Raw genomic sequence first — 24,183 nt, forward strand, 5'->3', positions numbered from 1 at the left:
CCTGGAACACAGCGAAAACGGAACTTTGTTTCAAACGGAATTCAAAATAGAGTAGAAAATAAGGGGAAAATGAGAGAGCCACGTGCCGTTCGACCAATCACCGCGGTATATAGAGATGATTGGATTATTGTTTGTATATAGAAAAAGGAAGCACAACCACACAAGGAATTCGCTCCGGAAGAACGAATGTGGAAATTGCAATGAAGACAAGCATTTGTGCTGTTTGACGGTGAAAACAAAGGAAGTAGATCCCATTAATACCTTGACAAAGCAGACAAAATGGATATTTCGCTTTATGAAATGAGGAAAATTATTTTCTTTGAGCAGAAAATATCTACGTTTGTCACAAACATGGCGTACAAGACGGAAAAAATTATGACAATTTCACGAAGTGCGTGTTCCTCTTTCATCGACGAAGCATGCTCTGGAAACATTTTTTTTTTTGTTCTGCACCTTTGACAACAATACAAAACGAGCAGAGCGTAAAGATGTGTGTGCTGCTTGGAAACCGATTTCCAGGAGTCACCATCTGGCACGCGCAACGTTCGCCGCCTGCTCCGATGAAGTTTACTAGAGTTCCAACACACTTTTTTTTGGGAAATCATCTTTTCACTCGTTTTTGACCGTATCCTGATGGGTGAACACGTGTTAATCAAAGGGAGCCACAAAGAGCTAAAGAGAAATTGGTAAGCGAGGATCCGACCAGCAGTCCTGCGAGAGATCTTCGAGGACAGCCGGTTTAGAATTGTTTTTTATTTTGTGGTTCGACATAATACATTTTATAATCATGTAATCAGTTAAACCAATGCTTAGGAGTATTGACTGGACTTTTACAAACTTCAACAAAATGTTATTGCAAGTGATACGTGAGTTTCTTAAAATTGTATACATTTATTCCAAACTCAGATTATATTTCGATAGATGGGTTTGCATAATTGGCTTTAATGGCACTCCAGTAATTAAAGCTATACTGTAACAATAATGTCAATTTAAATTAGATTTAGTGGTGCAGCCGCAGTATTTTAATTGGAAACTATGTTTGTGAAATGAACCTGAATTGGGTTTTGAAGTTGATTTATAGTACTTTTCCCGTAATTTAACGCTTCATTGCATATTTCATTTTCTAACTATTGTCCTTCGAAAAGCGCAACTTGATTTTTCATTGATTTGGCAATTTATAAAATCGCGAGGAAATGGCCCAAGGAGTTGAGTAGTTCATGATACATTGGTCGAAGCAAACGGTAACTTGATGGAGCTTAGAACGAGCAGTATAGCGGGTTGAGGGGAAATTATCTTGTAAATGAAGCTTTTTATTCCCTAATTTCAATTAATCTGTTCTATTTTGACTCGAACACACGACAACTGGTTTTCTTTGGTTCTTAAAAGTAAACTAAGAGTATTTTTGTTGTATAATCCACTAAATAAAACAGTTCACAGATCGGTTAAGTCATTTCGGAGAAAACTAAGTGAGTTCCACTATTTCAGGTACTTCCGGAAAGTTATAGTCAAATTCGGTTCGTATAGCCACCAACTAACATGACCTACAAATTGCTTTACTACGGTTTGAAGTTTGAAACACTCATCATCATGTAGTTTTGTATGGTCAAGAGATTTGTATGGGATCTTTAACATAATTCTGAGTTTGTAAAAATTCATTCTGCCATCTCTGAGCAAGGTGATTGAGTTCCATCCGGATAAAACTCAGGAGCTTGGTATAATACTCCGCAAAACCTACGAATTGGAATAGTTTTCATTACAGTTTCGATGAGTTTTTCCGATCGTTACGTCGTTCATTTAAATTACGTTTAAATGTTTAATTTTCACCACCTTTTAATTCCGAAATTTAGAATAGCGAAGAATATTGTAAGACCTATCATATAAATCTAAGTTTGTGAAATCGACCTAACCATCTCAGAGAAATCGAAATGAGTTCCATTTTGAAATTTTTGACCACTATTTCCGGTACTTTCGGAACTTGAAGTTGGGAGAGTGAGACGAAACAGCACTAAAAATTGCGCTATATGTAATCCTGGTAAGTTGGGGGTCAAACAAATCGGATTCGGTTAGACCGGCCCTCGGTTCCAGAAGTACTGGAAACAGGCCCGTACCCAGGATTTCGTTTCGGGAGGTCTGAGATCTTCTAAATAATTATATATCTGTTTTTGATTTCGGGAGGGGCCAGGACCCCTCAGGCCCCCCTCTGAGTACGTGACTGACCGGAAATGATCAGGAATTACGGGGTGAAAAGTGTTGAAAATCCAAGCCTTAATATAAATATATACGTTTTTGTAAGCTACATTAATTGTAATATTCAACAAATTACGATTAAACGCGAACAAGATCAAAAGATTTTAATGGAATGACCTAAGTTTTGTGTAATCTCTTCAAAATTAATGGTTCTGAAAATGTTTGTTTGTGTTTGAAAAAAAATCAAGTTTTTAGTATAAACGATATTGAGCAATTTCACTGCATTCCAATGATAATATGGAAGCTTGTGGTTTTACCTTCAACGTTTTGCGAAGAGTAAGGCATCAAATATAAAATCAGTGCGGGTAATCGTGAAAGAAAATATAAACAAAAAGAAACTATCATTTGCAGTTAGGCCCTTTTGTCATGGGACTGTCGAACAGGGATGCCTGGTTCGCAGATTAATCTGTTGTTCACAGATTTTCAACTTTCTGCACCGATTTTTACGGATCTCTGAAAATGACCACAGATTTTCACAGATTCTGAAATTATTCACAGATTTTTGGAATCGATCACAGTTTAGCACCAAAAAGTACAGAGCGGTTGGCTGTGAGACCTTTTTTTTCGCTCACCAAAATGATTCCGATCAGCTATTATAGTACGGCAAACGTGCACAAATTTTCACAGACAGGTTTTTGGCCTGATCACAGATTTTTCAAAAACTGACCTGGCATCCCTGCTGTCGAATTGCAATTTCGCTCTGTTTGTTGGCATGGAACACGGAGGGTTTCACTTACATAACTAAATGGAACAACATTTTCGCCCTTTAAAGTTCTTTGTATTACTAAGATTGAGACTTTTGTAGAATCCGAATAAAATTGTAGGATTTGGAAGAAACTCGATTTGTTTACCTTTGTAAGATTCGCCCTTCTTAGAAAAACAGCTTATAGGAAGCGAACACCTTTCTAACTTTTATTGTTTGAAACAATTTGTTGACATTTTTCCGGAGCTTATCGACGCTTGTGAACGAATGTTCAACAAAATTACTCTATCACTGACCCAATATTGTTTAATATATCGTACGGGACATTGTAATCTTTGGATCATCCGTTAGTAAAATTTCAACTAACCGGTCATGTTCCGTTGCGCAGTTTTTCTGCTTTTTTTGTTTTAATCATAAAGGTTTTAACCTTACGGTCATTCACCTCTTCGGGCCTCTTTCTGACCCTATGTGACGGGGCTGGGGATCGAACCCAGGTTGGCTGCGTGTTTTCCTGCTTCATTCAACCGGGAAATAGCGATAAAAAAACTATCACTTTTTGATAAACAGATGCGATCACACTGATGTCGTTTTCGTTTTTAAATTGCACTACACTGGTGTAGCGAAAGCTGCACTGAAACCGTTCGTTTTTACCAATTGCACTACACCAGTGCTACACTTTTTCTGCACCGATACCACTGGTGTAGCACTCATCAAAAGTTTGGTGTAGCTCTGTGCAATGGAATCGTTTATTGTAGTCAATGGTTACTGTTTATGTTTTCGTCATTTTTGTTCGTTTATTCATGCCTCAGTGTAGCACTGCACCGGTGTAGTGCAAATTAAAAACGAAAACGCCATGAGATTCACTTTATTCAATACAATTTTGCTTGAATTTTCACACTTTTTCATACATCAGAAAAAACACCGTCTCAGCCACATGCCAGCAAACATGGTTTGCTTTGATTACACTTCTGCTTTTTTGAAGCTACACTTTTCAAAAAACAAACTTCTTCCATCAAACGAACAAAACACAATATTATGATCACTATTTTTTATGCAATTTGCTACCGATTTCCGCAGCAATTCTTATGAAATTTGCTTATTTGCTTATCAATTGCATGAGCAATTCATCTACTACAGCAAATGCCGCAAATCACCCATTTTATTTTTCTTCAACAGCACGCGGAACGCACGAGAACTTATCGAATTTTAGAAACGATTTTCAAGGGGGGAAAACGGTACCGTCGAACCATATTTGCTGCACTGAACATTTCGATACAATCCCAATCACTGTACCGAATTCTTTTCAAATTCAAGTTATATTAAACTAAATTACAAAAAGTCACCGACGACAACGCGAACAACTAGTAAACGGACGTCCGGCCGGATTTGAACTGTGAAAAATCCGAAAGATCTCAGATCGAATCTACGGCACAAACACAAACAAAAAGAACCGTTATAAATTATCAAAACGATCGCGAATCAAATCTGTTCGCTTATTTCCACTGTTGCCGTTCCGACTGATTTTGCTGGCGATTCGATGCGTGCATAATAATACACCGAGAAAAATATTGTACATATAAATGTCCAAATTGACATTTCTCGGTTGATTTTTCAGAAGGCCGTAAGAGCAAGAGACAGTTTCTCTTTGTTTACTTTCTCTTTCGATTATTGTGATGTGATTATAAAGCTTTTCTTGGATTTCACAGTTCTGTTTGAAAGTCGAAAGCTTCGGGTATCATTTTATGCAACAAGTTGTTTGATAAACGTGGAAACACAGACTAACAGACATGACAGTATGAGTAAATTCTTATAAAAATAATTTTTCGTGATGCACTAGTTCCACCTATATTGTACTGCGCGAACTATTTACTATCTGTACACCCCTTGTGTTATGTAAAAGTTATTTTACTAGTTGGTTTCCCCTCGTTTATCAACACCGATCAGCTGCTTGCAGGGATGCCTGATTTCATCAAAATATTTGAAAATGAATCGTCACAATAAATTATTGGATTACGTTGATAATATATTTAACTTTTTCGCGATGTTGAAAGGTAACCATTTATTTGACTCAACGTTGTTCATCTAGACTATTTTTCATTGTGTTGGTAGTTTTCACCCAAAATTAAGTGGCGGCAGACCAGAAGCAAGTAAATATTGTAACAAAACGGGATCGATTTTGTATTGCGTTGGAGGATGAGAAGTACGCACAATTATGTATATAGTTTTGGCAATATGAATTAAATCTGTATCCTGCATGAAATTCGCATGGACGTATACAAATCAATATATTACAAGCAATTCTGTATGAATGGCAACTCTGTTGGTAAATGAAAAAAATAAACACAGTCTAGATGACAGACAGGATATTTACGATAGGGTAACGTGGCGCCATCATGACACATGTGAGTACTGTCCCAAATAAAGGAATATTCGAACTAACCGTTAAAATGATTGAAGAATTTAATTTGAGTGTCCTGTCTGTTAATCTGTGGTGGAAACCTCTTGGTAATTGTTAGAAGAGAAAATAAACAAAGAGAAACTGTCACTTGCTCTTACGGCCATCTGAAAAATCAACCGAGATTTCTGACAGCTCACTTTCAACCACGAATGCAAATCACCATTAATTTTTCAAAAGGGCGTATAAGCAAGTGACAGTTTCTCTTTGTTTACTTTCTCTTATATTACATACCAAGCGGTTTCCATGTTTATCACTCAACTCTTTGCATGAAATGATACCCGAAACATTCGACTTTCAAACAGAATAGTGATATGAAAGAAAATCTTTTTAATCACATCACAATATTCTGTTTGAAAGTCGAAAATTTCGGGTATCATTTCATGCAAAGAGTTGATTGATAAACGTGGAAACCGCTTGGTAATTAATAGAAGAGACAGTAAACAAAGAGAAACTGTCACTTGCTTATACGCCCGTTTGAAAAATTAAATGAGAATTTTTCGCGATTTGTCGAAAAAAATGGGATGCCGGTAACCGAAAACGGTAGACATTTTGAAAATTACAAAAAAAAACTTTGGTTGGAAAAATTTTGATAGCAACCGGTATTAAATCACGAAATAGATCGATTTCACCTCATAAATATTCAATCCACTCACCTTTTCGATTGATGCTTTTCAATTTATGATACTTTAAAAAAGTCATAAAAAACTTTTATGTTGATTTTTACGCAATTAAAATTTGTTTTAAGCGCAGCAAAAGGTACAAGCGTCTGTTTGTTTTGGTATTCGACACAAAAAGAACGTGCTGCTATTACACACACATGTCAAAAGTTACGGTGGGGTGTCGGCAACCAAACATCTTCCCCTATATATCAAGGAAAATAAGAACTCGGCAGAAACAGAACACCTTCAATAACCGCTAGGCGGAATTCTCTGCCAGAAATTGTTGCTGCTTTGTTGGCAGACTCTTGCCGGAATCCTGGAAAAATGTCGGCAAACATGGCTGGCAGACATAGGGGAATCTGCCCGCCGCGTACAAGTGAGATTCTTCTTATAAAAAAATAAACCAAAGGCGCTAAAATGTAGAACCGATTCAAATCGCTTCTGCTTGTGCTCAATGGCAAGCAGCAGGCCTTTTCGAATCTACGAAACCTTAGTTCTAATTGAGATCTCGGTTAGTCATTCAACAGGCAAATTAACTATGAAAAGAACGAACGAACGGCTCTCGAGAACTAGTTCTTTTAATTGAACTCTGCATCACTGAACGGTTCTTTGAAATGAACTGTTTTGCCCGTCTCTAGTGTGTACCATCTTTATCGTATATCCGAATAATTTGAATTGAAAATATAAGTTTAAATAGTTTAGATAAAAACTTGGAGTAGGTAATGTCAGTGCCATAGCCGCGATATTGACGTAGGACTGCATTCGAGATGTGTATAGATATTAATTGATTTGATTCCGTTTGACAGTTTAAGATTTTGTAGTCCTGAAAAGGACCATTCGGTTTTGCTAGATTGCGTTTGTATTCTACGGATAAGAGCGGCACTTTAAGACAGTTTTCTAAATAAGTTCTTGACGTTACTTTTGTGATCCTGAAAAGGACAGATGAGGTTGAAGTCTTAGAAATGACATTTTGGTTACGAATTATTACGTTTGAATTCCAGGAAGCAGAGCGAGTCATTTGTAAGTTTAAGCCTTGACCTAGAAGAAATCATTACATAAATATAATCGTAACACAAGTCATGTATTTGAATATTTCATACATCCCAATGTTTGACTGGAATGAACTATCAAAACGCTGCACGGAATTCATTTCCGGCTTTCAGAAGGGCTCAATTGTGGAATTGTCTACAATATTAAACACTTTTTGAACATTTTTCTCGAAAGCGAAGCAGTCAAATGCTAGCTTTATTGGTGCTCGTTTGATGCTAATCAAATTATTCTAGATTTGCACTAAACTGATGATTTCTTCCTCCGGTTTGCATAGAAGTAATCTTGAAAGTCCTTTAGATAGCATTTACAGCCATTGGAATGGCTGATTAGGTATAATGTTCTCCATCGTTGTCCACTTTTTCTCCAATGCAAACGACCAGCAGCTGGATAATACATTCGCTATTGTTTGAAACGAAACTCACACTGCGAACGCCCAGCAGCAGACATGCTCACAGAATAACTAGTTGTTTTTCTGCATTTAGGCTTGAGGAACGGAGCCTCATATTCGCCACTGACTGAAGAACCAGTTGAATACTATCGGGTGTAGTTCCATTGTCTTAACATAGATGGAGGCCTACGCACTCGTCTCGTACCTCCGTTCATTAATTATCATAGACTGAAGCTAGCAAACGGGCAATTTAGATCTATTTATAGATCCGGTTTATCTTGATATTTCGTGTTTGGACCTGTTTTTTACTATTTAAACAATGTTTACGTAATAAACGTAGTGTAAACAACAATCTTTCATCTTTTTCCATTCGTTGAGCGAAATAATTAGATAAAATACTCAAATAGGGAAAATGTTATTAAGAAACCAATTCTTTCATGCTGTGAAACTATGAAAATGCACCCAGGTGAACATAGTAAAGAAAGACGTAGTCCTATGAAACACTTTTTCATTTTGTGCCGAAGCGCAATGTCTTTCCAGACGTCCCGAAGGAAACTGCCACCACAGATTGGGCTTATTCAAAGTGCATGACCAGTTTAAACTAAAAAGAAGGCTGTCATCGTTTCTATCGAAAACTGTTTCTTTAGCTTGAATCAATAGTGGCATTATTCAACGATTGCAATTGAAGTATAAAGTAATAGTAACAAACGGACCCCTTTCAAACGAAATACTCCATATTGAACTCGAGCACCGAACAGGGAGTGGTCAGTTCGAAGGCATGCAGTACCGTCGGATGCAGCACGCCAATCTTCCCGATCTCTGTACCTTTGTACAGTATAGAAGCGCACCGGCCGGGGAAGTATGCCGCATCATCGGCCGCCTTCAGGTAGTAGCCACTTTCCTTATCCCAGGCGACCTCCAGCAGGTGCATGACACGATCCAGCAAACCGTGAACCACTTCGAAACCGGCAGTTTTGTTACAATTAACGGCACAAACACGCCGTTCGTTTCGCGCCCCGACTTCGGTGGTTGCGTCCGCCAGGACCACGTCGGAAACTTCGAACAGTTTTAGCGGAAGCGGCATTTTGCGATTGGCAGACAACGTTTTCAGCAAACCAGGAATCAACGTGGTTCGAACGACTTGAAACTCCAATGTCTTGGGATTTGCAATGTGTACCGCAGGTATGTCTTCGATTTTACGATTCAATTTCGACGCGATGTCGTCCCGCGAGCACAGTGTGAAGGTGAGACCCTCGGTGAAACCGGCTTGAGCAATTTGTTCTCGTAGTTGTTCGGTTAGCTTATTGATTGGATATTGTCTGGAAATTTGCGCCGTTCCGGGCAATGTTTTCGGAATCCGATTGTAACCATAAGCGATTGCAACGTCCTCATAGATGTCACACCCGTGCAACATGTCATGGCGGGTCGGTGGAACCAAAACCTCCAGTTGGTCCTTGTCCGTAGCATTTTGCGTCGTTGGCAGTAAACGATTTAACATTTTCGCCATTGATTCGGGACTTTCCGTTATACCAATATAGGCATTAGCAGCCTTAGCAGATATGCATTGCTTCCTAAATGCCAACTCCGGATACTGGACAGTTTCCCCTGCAGGACTGACCACCTCGCAGAACTCCACCGTAAAAGGTTTCGCACAGTGAGTGGAGAACATGCAAACCAATGTGTCCAGCACTATCTTAGCCTTGGTCAAATCAGTGGCCGTACACTCGATGAAAACATTCTTCGTCTCGATTTTTATCTTCGAATGATCTCCGTTGATGATTGGAGGCAGTGACAGAACCACTCCGTTCGAATCGTAAATAATAGGATAAACCGGAGAATCACGAATAATGGGCAGATAAGCTTTCAGTTGGACGTGAGTTGAATAAAACTCCATCAATTCTTCTCCGGTCATAGCCTTTTCTTGATTCAAAGGCACAAATTTAATGTCCTTCGGAGCCTTAGCGTCGAATGTGAATGGCCCCTGCACGGTATCCAAATCGTGAGTTCCGATTGCAACCAAAGCACGCTTTCGGCAAATGTTCTGATGCAGTTTATCCTGCAGATCAATGAAACTGTTATAAGAATCTTTCGTAAAGGTCACATCCCTTAAAACAGCAGCCACTGCAAAGGGACGAATTTGTTTCGTTGCCTCGGTTAGTATTAGTTTCTGAGCTGGCCCTGCCACAGGAGCTACTTTTTGGAACCGTGGAAATTCCATCCTGAAAATAATCTTATTTGATTTCACTGAAACTAGTAAGTGAAAAAAATATATAAACTCACTTTCCCAGGAAAACCTGCAACCCTAGAACTAATCCTTCCAGACAGAGTAAATCATACCGATTTGCCGGTATGTCGATCCGGTAGATAATATCCTCGGAGGCATCCTTTGCTGCGTCCACCTCGCCTTGTTCTTTGGTGATCATTTGCTTCTCGGTTGTCACCTCATCCAGCTCCAGCCCGTACTCGAAGCAAAGCTTTTGGAATTCATCATCGGCTGAAATCATGTTAACAAGATTGAATTTAATCGTAAACTTTATTCTAACCTTTCTCGGTAAACACATACTGTACGTTCTGCCCAAAGCTTTGAACAGTAAATCACGCTTAACACCGACGGTTGGCATGTTGATTTAGCTTCACAGGATGGTGCAAAAACAAAGAGCACTGCTAATTGTACAATAAAATGTTTCAATAGTACCGGAAACTGCCACGCTCTGTGCAAAACAGCTACACTATTATGATAGAGCAAAAAGATAAACAGCCATCGGCAATGAATTGACAACTGACAGCGAGAACAGACTTGCGTGAAAAGCCCTACCTCAGAATCGACCTACCTGAACTATTTAGCCAACTGCTTGCAGCGCCACATGCGGCAAGCATTGCAATTAAAGTGTGAACTCCCCTACCAGACGTTTCAATAGATTGATAACGTCTGGTAGGGGAGTTCACACTTTAATTGCAATGCTTGCCGCATGTGGCGCTGCAAGCAGTTGGCTAAATAGTTCAGGTAGGTCGATTCTGAGGTAGGGCTTTTCACGCAAGTAGGGATGTCGCGTTTTTTGAAATACTCGATTAGTAAATAATCGAATACAACTTTTCAAACTAATCGATTTGCTTGATTAATCGTACAGAATTACTCGATTAATCGATTAGCTTGCGATTAAGCATGACTAAATTTGATGGGCGATCTAACGTTGTGTTTCACTGCTAGATGCGTACGTGTGCGAGGATAATGATTGCAATATTAGCTGTCAAAATACAAGGGAAAACCGAATTTTCACTTGTAAAATCCTTTATAACTTACATACAACGTCATTTTTTCAAGCGAAAAGTTAATTTTAGTGTGAGAAAAATCAATTTCTACCTATGTTATTGTAGCAGCACCCAAGATTCTGTTTTAAACCAGGCATATTTTCAGATCTGATCTTAGCATGCGAGAAAAGGTTATGTTGATAACTTGGAATGATTTTATTCGTTGCGTACATTATAAAATATTACTTGAAAGACCGCACAGATGCGCAAACCTAAGCGAATATGCGATATTATGATGAGGAATAGTTTTTTACTAAGAACTAATTCCGGATCTCGATATTGATCAACATATCATCTTATAAAAACAAAAATGATTACACGAAACGAAAGAAAATAAATTTTCTTACATTTTAAAATAAACAGTTCTTATAACAAGTTCTAGAATTCTACAAAATAATTGAAATTATATAAGAAAAAATCAATCTTAAGAAAGGTTCAAATAATGAAACATAGATGGCGGGTCAGGTGAAATTAGTTCTACGTTCGATTGTCAATTTTGTTTAAGTCGATTTGTGTTTCAAGTGGTGACAGATTGTTTTCGAAACAACTTACTTATTTCACGCACAAAAATTAAACAAATGTCTAGTAATTAGAATGAATAGATATTCTAATTTGAATCAAATATTGGTCTCGTTTTTATAAACACCATTAAGTCACATGGCAAAATTTTCTTTGAAGAAATGCAGGCGAATTATTCAAAATAGAGCATATTTTTAACAACCAAAAAAAATTTTCTTCTTCGATTACTGTTATGATATACACTCAGCCAGTACATAACAGATCTTCAAGTAAGTGGCAGGGTGCTTAGTGACTTTAAAACAAACACGACATATTTTTGTAATAATCACAATTTGTTTGGAGCCACCATGAAGTAATAACATTCGAGTTTGAATCTATTGATTTGATGTTTGATGAGCAACTAACCGTTTCATCGTTTTCATTATACTGTTTTTTCTGAATGAAGTTTAAATTACTTAATTAAGCTCTTGGTCCTCGCACACTAAGATTACTAGAAATCAATAAATCAATTTGAGGTATATAAACTCAAAAACTAGTAATATAAACTAGTAAATATGTGTATAATAGCTTTTAATCAAAATATGTCTCTTTCAAACAAGAACAAACTAAGAAAAACAAAAAATCACGCGAAACAATATACATTTGTTTGTTTGTTGCGAATGATATCCTATGTAGCAAACCTAATTTACTATTCTCATCGTTTGAATAGTAAAATACTGTTGAAATCATAGTAACGCAAAGGTTTATGTGACAAATCATAGCCTTCGAAAAGGTGAATGTGAGAGCATGGAACTAAAGCTTTCAGAATGTCAATTCAGGAAACTTGAATTATCTCAGGTTTAAAATTTTTAAGCAGACGATTTATAGGTAAAAGATTCAAAACAATTTTGGTTTAATTTTATTAAAAATATTGTGCGATTAGTAATATAAATAAAGAAATGTCAATATTTTTGATAGAAAAGCAGTGTAAATATTTTTGATGAACCAGAGATTATCTATTAGAATAAAAAAAAAGGCGGGTGGGTAATGTCAGCGACATAACTGGATGTCGTGAATACGAGAACAACTGACATGTTCCTTAACACTTCCGAATATCAATTGTATGAATTATGCAAGTATTCCCCTTTTTCAAATTTTTCGCAAAAACAAAGAAGGCTTTACTTGATCTCGATTACTGTGAATTTCACACAGCGAAAAGTGCACAAATCTAACCAAATTGTTCTTGATTTGCACTAAACTGAGGATAATTACCTTCGATTTGCGAAAAACAAATCCTAATAGTTCTTTAGAAAACTTTTAGAGCCATTAGAACGGCTGATATTGTGTAATGCTCTCCACCGTTGTTTTTTTCCAATGCTAATGACTGGCAGCTGTGACGTAATCGCTATTGTCGAAAGCGAAACTAGCTGTGCAGACGACAAAAAATACATCTGCTCGCAGTGGCGATAGAAACCAAACTGATTCAAATTTTGTTAAGAGATTCCCTTTTTTGTTATTTCGTTTGTAGCTTTTTCAATAATGGGCGGTCCTAACGGCTATAAAAATAGCCGCATACAGAATTTTAATGTCGATTATTTCATTCCGGATTTGCATAATTTATTGAAAGAAACTATCAATATGCTGTAGGGATTCATTTCTAGCATTCAGAAGGACCAAATTGAGGAACTCACTACGATATTCACAACTTTTTGGAACCTTTTTTTAGAACGATTTGTTGTACAGCAGCAGATATTTTGTTCTCTTCCTCAGAACGCGTTCTGATTGGCTGGTGTTGACATGGGTCAAATGAGATAGGTTTTTCAATAGTGTACTATTGAAATACTTCAATGCTTTTGCTATACACGTTTAAGTTGAAAAATTTCGATTCTATTGGTAGTTAGATTATATAAATCCTTCCATAGATCACTGAGCTATGAGCTTTCAAAATACGGGAAAGGCAAACGCGCCTTATGAATTATCCTCTTTGATACTCGTCTATACCAAACATTATGCCACACAACTGAAAATTTTATCATAAAATTGTGATTATATTTCCGATGGCATGTAGCAAAAATTATGTTGATTCGTTAGATACAACAAGAGATATTCACGATCAAAAACTTATCACTCTCTCAGAGGGTAAATATTGAAAAGGCACCCCATAGTAAAGTAAGTCGTATTCACGACAAAATCAACAGAATTTTGTGCAGTTTTTGATAACATTGAAACTTCTCAACTCATTGACAGAATGAAACGAAACCAAATTTGAGGAATACAATTGAGAAGATTATAATGAACATAAGTGAAACTGGAGTCATTTCTTTCATTTTATTGTATTGTAATTTTCACTGGTGGTAAGATTACTGTCTGAAAAAACTTCGAAAACCTCTAAAAAGTCTGCAAAACTGCATAGTTTGCTAAAAAAGAAAATTCATCAAATTCACATAAAATCTGCAACTTGGTATCTGTGATTCTGACGCTCATTATTTCGCAATTCTGCGACGATTCCGTCGCATTCTATGCTAAGCTGAAATTCGCAATACTAATCGATCAATAATCGTAGGAAATTATTCGATTACTGCGATTATCTGAAAGAATTCAATCGATTAAATTTCATTCGATTAACTGTGCCTTTACTCGATTATTCGATTAATCGATCGATATTACGACATCTCTACACGCAAGTGTCATTTACTCCGACAAACTGTTTATACTGTGGAATATTGTTCATTCATCCAAGTAAACATTATTTTTGTTTTTGGTTGCTAAAATAAATTGTTAGACAGAATGTCCAAACGACGAAACCTGCTGGATTCAGCAGAAAAACGTAAGTTTGTCTGATTTACTTCAAATCGTTTTGTAAATTACGCTTCATATAAAAAACAGGACGCTCACTGCAAAATGTGGCTATGGCGCGAGGTCGGCTCAAGGGAGCTCTGCAGGATATCGTAACCCAAAGTGAAGACGACGACGATGGAGATGAGTCCGAAGGACAGCATGAGATTCGATATTCAAAACGACTGAAAAGTTCCGCACCCGAATCAATTCCCATTCCACATCAATCATACATCATGAAACTGTTTGACCGAAGTGTAGATCTAGCCCGGTTTGATGAGTCTACGCCGTTGTACCCGATATGCCGTTCTTGGATGCAAAATCAGCCGCGACTGAATCCAAATCGGTTCCTTCGACAATCTTCGCCAATCAAACGTGAGCGTAATGCCGATATGGCTGACCAATACCGAAGCCAGGAGCTGAAGGAAATTCGAGCGATGCCAGCACCGGGCCCGGCTACAGATTCAAAAAGACGATGTCCATCGCCATTCGAGCATTCCTCTTCTCGAGTGGATATCGATCTTCATGCTGAACCGATTCCCAAAGCGATCCTTATGGCTGAACACAAACAGCGTTGGGCTCGAGTTCGCCAAAAGTGGCAGCAGCACGGACGGCAGATGGACCAACGATATACGGCGAGCTTTGAGTTGTTGGATGCGTTGTTGAAAACGCAGTTGTGAAGTGTGCTTGTGAGATCTAGGAAAATAAGATTTTATAAAACTGACAAATTTATATTGTATTGCATGAATAAATATAATTGTAAACACAAATTCTATTCCGTCTGTCCTAAAAAACTCATAGATGTAATAAGTCATAGCAAAAGGCATTTTTGGCAATGCAATCATTCGATTTCACTATTTGAGATCACTGTAGCAATTTTGAGCGAAATGGACAGAGTCAAACTAGAGCATTAGCAAATTCCAATTCAATCGTTCAGACGTTTACAGCAAAGGGTGTCAAAGACATTTAATTCCTACCAACACAAACTTAAACTTGCGCTTGGAAATGCGATAATAATGTTGATGGTTTCAATTTGGTCCGTGTAAACCCAATTAAACTTGTATCGGCAGTGGCTCGTCAAAGCAAGAGACCATGTAACGGACGACGTTTGTTAACGAGGGAAACACTTTCCAAGCCTAAGTGGTCTTATATGGCACCGAAGTGGCGAATTTCAGTTCTTGGTGCATTTTCAGAGCTCCATGGAAAAGCCGATCATCTTGAGCAGAATAAGATGAATTTCTCAAATAATTATTTTATCAAGTGATTGAGGTAGTATGTTTTTCAAACAAATAAATGATCAAATCTAAAATATACTGATCTCTTTTACTAAAGTTATAAACAAGGCTAACCTAACTGAAAACAAGGCACATTAGGACAAGCGCTCTTCGATGCGGACTCTTTGCTTAACACTAATATCACACAGCGGTAGTCGTTCTCTTGCCTGTCGAATTCCTTCTGCCGAGCAGTCGTTCACGCTGGACAGGTGAAGCCGGTTCACCGTAGGTAAAAGCTCCAGTAGCTTCAACAGGCAGGTATCATTAATCTGTTGAGAGTTAAAGTAAGTTAAAACGCAGTCAGATCAAAATCTATTTACCTACCGACGGAACGTCTATTGATAAACTCCGTATAAAAACTAGGTTCGATTCGTATGTACAGATGTAATTGGTTAGACCTCGAAATTGCAGCCTTAACTCTCTTAACTGTGAGAGGGAGGCAAAGTAAAAGAACAGATCCAAATCTAGGAGTTTTTCCTAAAATGACGAAAAGCATAAAAAAACACTCATATACTCATAGTTTCGATCTTACCGATTCGTGTAAAACCAATCGCTGAAGATAGAGCAGATTCGAGCAGATAGCACTGTAAAATTTAAACATTGTCGCCTCATTCATACCACAGCAAAGATGCAAAAGCTCGAGTATAGCAAGGGCTGGACACAATGAGGATGCGAAAGTGTTAAATTTTTTCGGATCCCTGATATGTACCGAATATAGGGAAAGCATTTGAAGCTTCTTGAAAGGACTGCAATGCCCCGGATCGGGAGCATGAATTATCGCATCCTCAATTCGAAGACGCTAGAACATAAAAAACACATTTAGCAGCTACGGATACAAATCAACTTTTCATTTTGAAAACCTTCAAACATCGCAGCTCGCTAAGATATCGGAAACATTCTTCGGACAGCTCCTCTATGCTGATACATAAACACTGCAGATTACTACAAAACGGTGCTATTCTTCCCAGCACATGCTCATTGGCGTTACATCGCAGGGTTACGTTTTTCAGTTTGGCACATCGCTGGAAGAACCCCGCCAACGAATCGAGCGAACGACTGTCATCGAAACTGGAATCGACCGAGTAAAAATTTACCTTCTCCAACAGCGGAAAATTCATTCCGCAAACACTGGCGAAATGGTCCTCGGTGAGAAACCAAACCTCCAACTCTTTCAAACGAGCACAAAAATGCTGCAGAAATTGTTGCGGCCGCTTGGAATAATAGCTGATTTGTAGGTGTAAGCCGGTGATGTTCGGTGTCACCTCTCGAAAGTCGATTTCCGGCAGATCCAACAGATTGTTCTCTAAGTACAAATCACACAAATTGTTAAGCGGGGGAAAATTTATTTCAGCATCAGTGTGATGCTGAAATGTGCAGGCATCAACGTGAAGACGCTTCAGATTTGAACAGAATTTCAACATATTCGCAAGAAACTCAATTTCTACCGGTACAAAATTGTTCGGCAAAAGTTTCAGTGTATCCATTGTTGAAGAAAATTTCTCCAAAATTTGCAACAACAGGTTACATTTGGCATAATCGTAGCCGAAATAAAGAACCAGATGTCTGTACGGCCTCGAACTGCATAGTAGAATGCGATGAATCGTATCCTCTTCACCAGGTCGACGAAAGTCGACCACCAGTTGCAGTTCTGTCCAACGAAGAGCCAACCTGGACCACCGATGACAAACAGCTGCTGCGGTTTTGCGATCTTCCAGCTCGAGATGGGCGAAGATTTTTACCAGCATCTGCGTAAGAGTTACATATGATTTAGATACATACAAAACAGCTGATTTCGGAATGGTACTTCTTCCGGTAAATCTTCGGTAGACGTCGTCATGATTTGTTTTCATTTGTTTGGATTGTTTTTAACCTTTTTTTTTTTTTTTTTTTTTTTTTTTAAAATAACTATTTATTGGAATATGAGTTAAAATTAAATTATTAAGATTTAAATTGGGTGTTCAGCCACAAGTGGTGACTTTTCAGCCCTGTTATATATATATGATTTGGTTATTACCATGAAGACATCATTTGCTTCCGCAATTCTGAGATTTTTGTGTAGGGAAAATTCTAAACCTACTTGTATTGTGTAATGGGGAAAAGGAACTTATATACTAACTTACTAACTAATACAGAGAGCGAATCGATTCAATTGAAGATTGCATCGATTTTTGTCGGAATTTGCTTATAATATTATGTGACATTACATCTAATGGTTCTATATTTGTGAGTCTGTGTAACTCATTTGTACTAAACCAGGGAGGACGCTTCAGAATCATTTTCAGAATTTTATTCTGAATCCTTTGAAGCGTTTTCTTCCTGGTGGAACAACAGCTTGACCAAATTGGTACCGCATAAAGCATGGCTGGTCTGAAAATTTGTTTATAAATTAACAATTTGTTTTTTAGACAGAGCTTAGAATTTCTGTTTATAAGAGGATATAAACATTTAATATATTTATTACACTTTGCCTGGATTCCTTCAATGTGATCCTTGAAAGTGAGCTTTTTGTCATACGTTAAACCTAAGTATTTAGCTTGATCAGACCATGTCAATTCCAAGCCATTCAATTTGAGAATGTGATTATTGTTTGGTTTAAGAAAAGAAGCTCTTGGCTTGTGAGGAAAGATAATTAATTGCGTTTTTGCTGCATTTGGTTTAATTTTCCATTTTGACAGATAATCACTGAAAATATTTAAACTTCTTTGTAGGCGACTGCAGATCACTCTTAGATTTCTACCTGTGGCTAACAGACTTGTGTCGTCACAGAATAGCGATTTCTGACAACCAACGGGTAGATTTGGAAGATCAGAAGTGAAAATATTATACAAGATTGGAGCTACACTCGAACCCTGCGGAACACTGGCTCGTACGGGTAGCAATTCAGATTTACAATTCTGATAGCTAACCTGAAGAGTACGATCAGTTAAATAATTTTGAATCATTTTGATCAAATAAATAGGAAACTGGAAATCAGACATTTTTGCTATTAAACCTTTGTGCCAAACACTGTCGAATGCTTTTTCTATGTCTAGAAGAGCAACTCCAGTGGATAACCCAGAAGATTTATTTGATTTTATCATGTTCGTTACTCTGACAAGTTGATGAGTAGTTGAATGTTCATGACGAAATCCAAACTGCTCTGGTAAAAAAATTGAATTCTCATTTATATGAGTCATCATTCTTAACAAGATAATTTTTTCAAAAAGTTTACTGATAGAAGAAAGTAAGCTAATTGGGCGATAACTTGATGTTTCTGCTGGGTTTTTATCAGGTTTTAGGATAGGAATTAGTTTAGCGTTTTTCCATCTTTTTGGGAAGTAAGCTAATGAAAAACACTTGTTGAAAATTTTAACCAGGAGTCTCAAGGCAACATCGGGATGATTTTTAATAAGAATATTAAAAATTCCATCATTACCAGGAGCCTTCATGTTTTTGAGTTTCCTAATAATTGATTTAATTTCATCAAAATTCGTCTCAATAATGTCATCGTGTGATAACACTTGGGTTGAAATATGATCATACTTCAGTGAGACTTCATATTCAATAGGACTCACAACGTTTAAATTAAAATTGTGGACACTCTCGAACTGCTGAGCTAGCTTTTGAGCTTTTTCACCATTTGTAAGAAGTATTTGATTTCCTTCCTTGAGAGCAGGAATTGGTTTCTGAGGTTTCTTAAGAACCTTAGAAAGTTTCCAGAAAGGTTTAGAATATGGTTTAATTTGTTCAACTTCTTTAGCGAAATTTTCATTTCGCAAAAGAGTAAATCTATGTTTAATTTCTTTTAGTAAATCCTTAACTATGTTTTTCATAGCAGGATCACGAGAACGTTGATATTGTCGTCGACGAACATTCTTCAACCGAATGAGCAGTTGAAGATTGTCATCGATGATAGGAGAATTTAATTTAGTTTGAGCTTTGGGAACTGAAAGATTTCTAGCTTCGATAATATAATGATTCAAATTATCAATTGCTGTGTCGATGTCCGCAGAATTTTCTAAAATAGTTTCATGATCCACATGATTTTCAATGTGAGATCTGTAATCCAACCAATTAGCTCTATGATAGTTGAAAATAGAACTAATTGGATTAATTATAGCTTCGTTGGAAAGTCTGAATGTTACAGGAAGATGATCTGAGTCAAAATCAGCATGAGTAATCGGTTCACTACAAATGTGACTTTGATCTGTTAGAACCAGATCAATTGTAGACGGGTTTTTCACGGAAGAGAAACAAGTAGGATTACTGGGATGAAGAACTGTAAAGTAACCAGCTGAGAGTTGATTATGAAGTATTTTACCATTGTCGGTGTTGAACAGTCGTTCGCACCGCACGCGTATAGCTCTTGGCTCCTGGAATTTTTTTTCTGGCTACCTAGAGTTTCATTGATTCAAGGCTTCAGTCTTTTTCAAGGCTACCTGAATCACTAACTAAGTGACTAAGTGATACAAAGAGTGATATTAGAGTGACTAAGTGATACAAAGAGTGATATTAGAGTGACTAAGAAATTAATCAGCCTTTTTTAAGGCTAGCTAGGAGTCTAATCGAAGACTAATTTAGCCTAGTTAATTTAATTTAAAATTTCATTAATTTCAAAAATGCCTGCGTCCAACCGGAAAGGCAACAAGCCTAAGGCTAAAAATAATTCAATACGGAATAAATCACAATCCGTTATTCAACATTTTTCTAATAACATTCACGATCTTATAGAATCTGAATGTAAAAATAAAAGACAACGGACGGATTTCCCTTCCGTTGATCCTATGCCGTCTAACAATATTTACGAGATTCTTCCTGAATCCGATTGTAGCGACATAGAAGAAAATTCTTCAAAAATTCCCAAAATGGACGCATGTCGTTCTGGGAAGAAACATCAATCTATGCCACCAGTGACGGTGATGATTTCCGACTTCAAAGCATTCCGTACTGAGCTTTCTACTTTTCTCCCGGAAGTAAAAGTCTCATTTCAAATCGGACGAAGAGGAGAATGTCGAGTCTTGGTGGATGGATTGGAAGATTACGAACGTCTTATTCGATATTTGTCCGAAAAACTTCATAAATTTTATTCATATGATATAAAATCAGACAGACCCTTCAAGGCTGTCTTGAAAGGATTATCAAATGATCAAAGTATTGATGAAATTAAAAATGAACTAAAAGAATTGCTTGGTTTTGCCCCTTCCCAAGTAATACTTATGAAAAAAAGAGCGAATGGTACTTCTAAACCACGCTCTGGAATTTCCCATGAACTTTACCTAATACACTTCAATCGAAGTGATGTAAACAATTTGAAAACTTTAGAAAAAGTACGTTTCATTTCCCACATTAAAATTCATTGGGAACATTATAAACGGCATAATCGTATTGCAAACTTAACGCAATGTCGTCGTTGCCAAGGCTTCGGTCATGGAACCAAAAATTGTCATATGGATATACGGTGTTTGAATTGTGGTAAATCACATTCGAAAGACGTTTGTACAATGAATGAAACCACTGATAAATTTTCATGTTCAAATTGCAATGGAAATCATAAATCCAATTATTTGAAATGTCCTGTCAGGGAAAAAATTTTAAACGCTCGTTCGCTTAGACAACAAGTCAAATCAACGACCTTAAATTTACAGAATATACCTGAAAATTCTTCTAAGGCACCTGCCAATTCGTCTTCTAACGAAAACAATTTATTGACAGGTAGATCGACCTCGTCATCATCTTCTTCTAATGTCAGTTATGCTGGTATATTAGGTAGAAAGCTATCTCCTATTTCTTCTAATGTAAATATTCAAAACACAGGACCGCCTTGCAGTTCTTCTTCGAACGAAAACAATTTATTAATAGGTAGACCGGCCAAATCATCTTCTTCTAATGGCAGTCTACCTACAAATATTCCTTCAATGCCATTCGCTTCTTTAAATGAAGTCGATTTAGGCGATATAACTGAAAATAAAATGATCTACCTACAAGATCAACTTTTTCAAATGATCATCCAAATGAATTCGACTTCATCACTTTTTGAAGCATTTCAAATCGGATGGAAATTTGCAAATAATATTATAATGAATTTAAAATTTAACAGTGATGTTAAATAATTATTTGAATATTTTAAATTGGAATGCTCGATCTTTGAAATCGAGTGAAGATGAATTTTATAATTTTCTCAAAGTTCACAAAATTCATATTGCCATTGTGACAGAAACTTTTCTTAAACCAAATGTAAAATTGAAAAGTAATCCACATTATGTGGTTCATCGATTTGACAGGTTTACTGGAATTGGTGGTGGAGTTGCCATTTTTGTCCAACGGCAAATTAAACATCGAATTTTACCTTCTTTCAATACTAAAGTTATTGAAAGCTTGGGAATCGAAGTTGAAACCATTCATGGAATTTATTTCATCGCTGGAGCATATTTGCCATTCCAATGCACCGGCGAACAATTAAATTTCTTTAAAGGCGATTTGCAAAAACTTACAAGATATCGATCGAAATTTTTCGTAATAGGGGACTTAAATGCTAAGCATGTCCAGTGGAATTGTAGGCAAAATAACAGTAATGGTAAAATACTTCATAATCAACTCTTAGCTGGTTACTTTACAGTTCTTCATCCCAGTAATCCTACTTGTTTCTCTTCCGTGAAAAACCCGTCTACAATTGATCTGGTTCTAACAGATCAAAGTCACATTTGTAGTGAACCGATTACTCATGCTGATTTTGACTCAGATCATCTTCCTGTAACATTCAGACTTTCCAACGAAGCTATAATTAATCCAATTAGTTCTATTTTCAACTATCATAGAGCTAATTGGTTGGATTACAGATCTCACATTGAAAATCATGTGGATCATGAAACTATTTTAGAAAATTCTGCGGACATCGACACAGCAATTGATAATTTGAATCATTATATTATCGAAGCTAGAAATCTTTCAGTTCCCAAAGCTCAAACTAAATTAAATTCTCCTATCATCGATGACAATCTTCAACTGCTCATTCGGTTGAAGAATGTTCGTCGACGACAATATCAACGTTCTCGTGATCCTGCTATGAAAAACATAGTTAAGGATTTACAAAAAGAAATTAAACATAGATTTACTCTTTTGCGAAATGAAAATTTCGCTAAAGAAGTTGAACAAATTAAACCATATTCTAAACCTTTCTGGAAACTTTCTAAGGTTCTTAAGAAACCTCAGAAACCAATTCCTGCTCTCAAGGAAGGAAATCAAATACTTCTTACAAATGGTGAAAAAGCTCAAAAACTTGCTCAGCAGTTCGAGAGTGTCCACAATTTTAATTTAAACGTTGTGAGTCCTATTGAAAATGAAGTCTCACTGAAATATGATCATATTTCAACCCAAGTGTTATCACACGATGACATTATTGAGACGAATTTTGATGAAATTAAATCAATTATTATGAAACTCAAAAACATGAAGGCTCCTGGTAATGATGGAATTTTTAATATTCTTATTAAAAATCTTCCCGATGTTGCCTTGAGACTCCTGGTTAAAATTTTCAACAAGTGTTTTTCATTAGCTTACTTCCCAAAAAGATGGAAAAACGCTAAAGTAATTCCTATCCTAAAACCTGATAAAAACCCAGCAGAAACATCAAGTTATCGCCCAATTAGCTTACTTTCTTCTATCAGTAAACTTTTTGAAAAAATTATCTTGTTAAGAATGATGACTCATATAAATGAGAATTCAATTTTTTTACCAGAGCAGTTTGGATTTCGTCATGAACATTCAACTACTCATCAACTTGTCAGAGTAACGAACATGATAAAATCAAATAAATCTTCTGGGTTATCCACTGGAGTTGGAGAATTGTAAATCTGAATTGCTACCCGTACGAGCCGGTGTTCCGCAGGGTTCGAGTGTAGCTCCAATCTTGTATAATATTTTCACTTCTGATCTTCCAAATCTACCCGTTGGTTGTCAGAAATCGCTATTCTGTGACGACACAAGTCTGTTAGCCACAGGTAGAAATCTAAGAGTGATCTGCAGTCGCCTACAAAGAAGTTTAAATATTTTCAGTGATTATCTGTCAAAATGGAAAATTAAACCAAATGCAGCAAAAACGCAATTAATTATCTTTCCTCACAAGCCAAGAGCTTCTTTTCTAAAACCAAACAATAATCACATTCTCAAATTGAATGGCTTGGAATTGACATGGTCTGATCAAGCTAAATACCTAGGTTTAACGTATGACAAAAAACTCACTTTCAAGGATCACATTGAAGGAATCCAGGCAAAGTGTAATAAATATATTAAATGTTTATATACTCTTATAAACAGAAATTCTAAGCTCTGTCTAAAAAACAAATTGTTAATTTATAAACAAATTTTCAGACCAGCCATGCTTTATGCGGTACCAATTTGGTCAAGCTGTTGTTCCACCAGGAAGAAAACGCTTCAAAGGATTCAGAATAAAATTCTGAAAATGATTCTGAAGCGTCCTCCCTGGTTTAGTACAAATGAGTTACACAGACTCACAAATATAGAACCATTAGATGTAATGTCACATAATATTATAAGCAAATTCCGACAAAAATCGATGCAATCTTCAATTGAATCGATTCGCTCTCTGTATTAGTTAGTAAGTTAGTATATAGGTTCCTTTTCCCCATTACACAATACAAGTAGGTTTAGAATTTTCCCTACACAAAAATCTCAGAATTGCGGAAGCAAATGATGTCTTCATGGTAATAACCAAATCATATATATATAACAGGGCTGAAAAGTCACCACTTGTGGCTGAACACCCA

General features: G+C 36.8%; 3 protein-coding genes across 5 annotated transcripts; 1 reads left to right on the forward strand and 2 right to left on the reverse strand.

Moving 5' to 3' along the window:
• Positions 1–8,106: 8,106 nt before the first annotated feature.
• Positions 8,107–10,289, reverse strand: LOC131440042 (phenylalanine--tRNA ligase beta subunit). Its single transcript, XM_058611129.1, has 3 exons — positions 10,069–10,289; positions 9,786–9,999; positions 8,107–9,724 (listed from the first exon to the last, which is right to left on the reverse strand). Exons 1-3 carry the CDS (start codon positions 10,124–10,126, stop codon positions 8,224–8,226), a joined length of 1,773 nt encoding a protein of 590 aa, XP_058467112.1. The 5' UTR covers positions 10,127–10,289; the 3' UTR covers positions 8,107–8,223.
• Positions 10,290–13,987: 3,698 nt separating this feature from the next.
• On the forward strand, positions 13,988–15,314 carry LOC131440045 (protein lin-37 homolog). The gene is made up of 2 exons (XM_058611133.1): positions 13,988–14,139; positions 14,199–15,314. Exons 1-2 carry the CDS (start codon positions 14,100–14,102, stop codon positions 14,825–14,827), a joined length of 669 nt encoding a protein of 222 aa, XP_058467116.1. The 5' UTR covers positions 13,988–14,099; the 3' UTR covers positions 14,828–15,314.
• A 110-nt stretch (positions 15,315–15,424) lies between these two features.
• On the reverse strand, positions 15,425–17,502 carry LOC131440043 (uncharacterized). Of its 3 annotated transcripts, none has more exons than XM_058611131.1 (5): positions 17,436–17,502; positions 16,282–17,166; positions 15,954–16,220; positions 15,746–15,898; positions 15,425–15,690 (listed from the first exon to the last, which is right to left on the reverse strand). In XM_058611131.1, exons 1-5 carry the CDS (start codon positions 17,436–17,438, stop codon positions 15,517–15,519), a joined length of 1,482 nt encoding a protein of 493 aa, XP_058467114.1. In that variant the 5' UTR covers positions 17,439–17,502; the 3' UTR covers positions 15,425–15,516. The 3 variants fall into 3 exon arrangements, with proteins under 3 accessions (XP_058467114.1, XP_058467113.1, XP_058467115.1); XM_058611130.1 differs by lacking the exon at positions 17,436–17,502 and adding an exon at positions 17,226–17,298; XM_058611132.1 differs by lacking the exon at positions 17,436–17,502 and adding an exon at positions 17,226–17,298 and having other exon boundaries at positions 15,537–15,690; positions 15,750–15,898.
• Between the last annotated feature and the right edge of the window lie 6,681 nt (positions 17,503–24,183).

Source organism: Malaya genurostris, unplaced genomic scaffold (assembly GCF_030247185.1).
Source record: "Malaya genurostris strain Urasoe2022 unplaced genomic scaffold, Malgen_1.1 HiC_scaffold_52, whole genome shotgun sequence".
Classification (NCBI taxonomy): domain Eukaryota; kingdom Metazoa; phylum Arthropoda; class Insecta; order Diptera; family Culicidae; genus Malaya; species Malaya genurostris.

What these genes read in the sequence shown, in the direction of transcription:
- LOC131440043 (XM_058611130.1), bottom strand. Translation starts at nt 17,258, where the DNA reads ATGACGACGTCTACCGAAGATTTACCGGAAGAA. An exon ending in GCGAGCTGCGATGTTTGAAG is followed by an intron (nt 16,221 to 16,281) that starts GTTTTCAAAATG and finishes TTTATGTTCTAG; the next exon opens with CGTCTTCGAATTGAGGATGC. An exon ending in GATTGGTTTTACACGAATCG is followed by an intron (nt 15,899 to 15,953) that starts GTAAGATCGAAA and finishes TCGTCATTTTAG; the next exon opens with GAAAAACTCCTAGATTTGGA.
- LOC131440042 (XM_058611129.1), bottom strand. Translation starts at nt 10,126, where the DNA reads ATGCCAACCGTCGGTGTTAAGCGTGATTTACTGTTCAAAGCTTTGGGC. An exon ending in AGCTTTGGGCAGAACGTACA is followed by an intron (nt 10,000 to 10,068) that starts GTATGTGTTTAC and finishes ACATGATTTCAG; the next exon opens with CCGATGATGAATTCCAAAAG. An exon ending in TTGCAGGTTTTCCTGGGAAA is followed by an intron (nt 9,725 to 9,785) that starts GTGAGTTTATAT and finishes GATTATTTTCAG; the next exon opens with GATGGAATTTCCACGGTTCC.
- LOC131440045 (XM_058611133.1), top strand. Translation starts at nt 14,100, where the DNA reads ATGTCCAAACGACGAAACCTGCTGGATTCAGCAGAAAAAC. An exon ending in GCTGGATTCAGCAGAAAAAC is followed by an intron (nt 14,140 to 14,198) that starts GTAAGTTTGTCT and finishes TATAAAAAACAG; the next exon opens with GACGCTCACTGCAAAATGTG.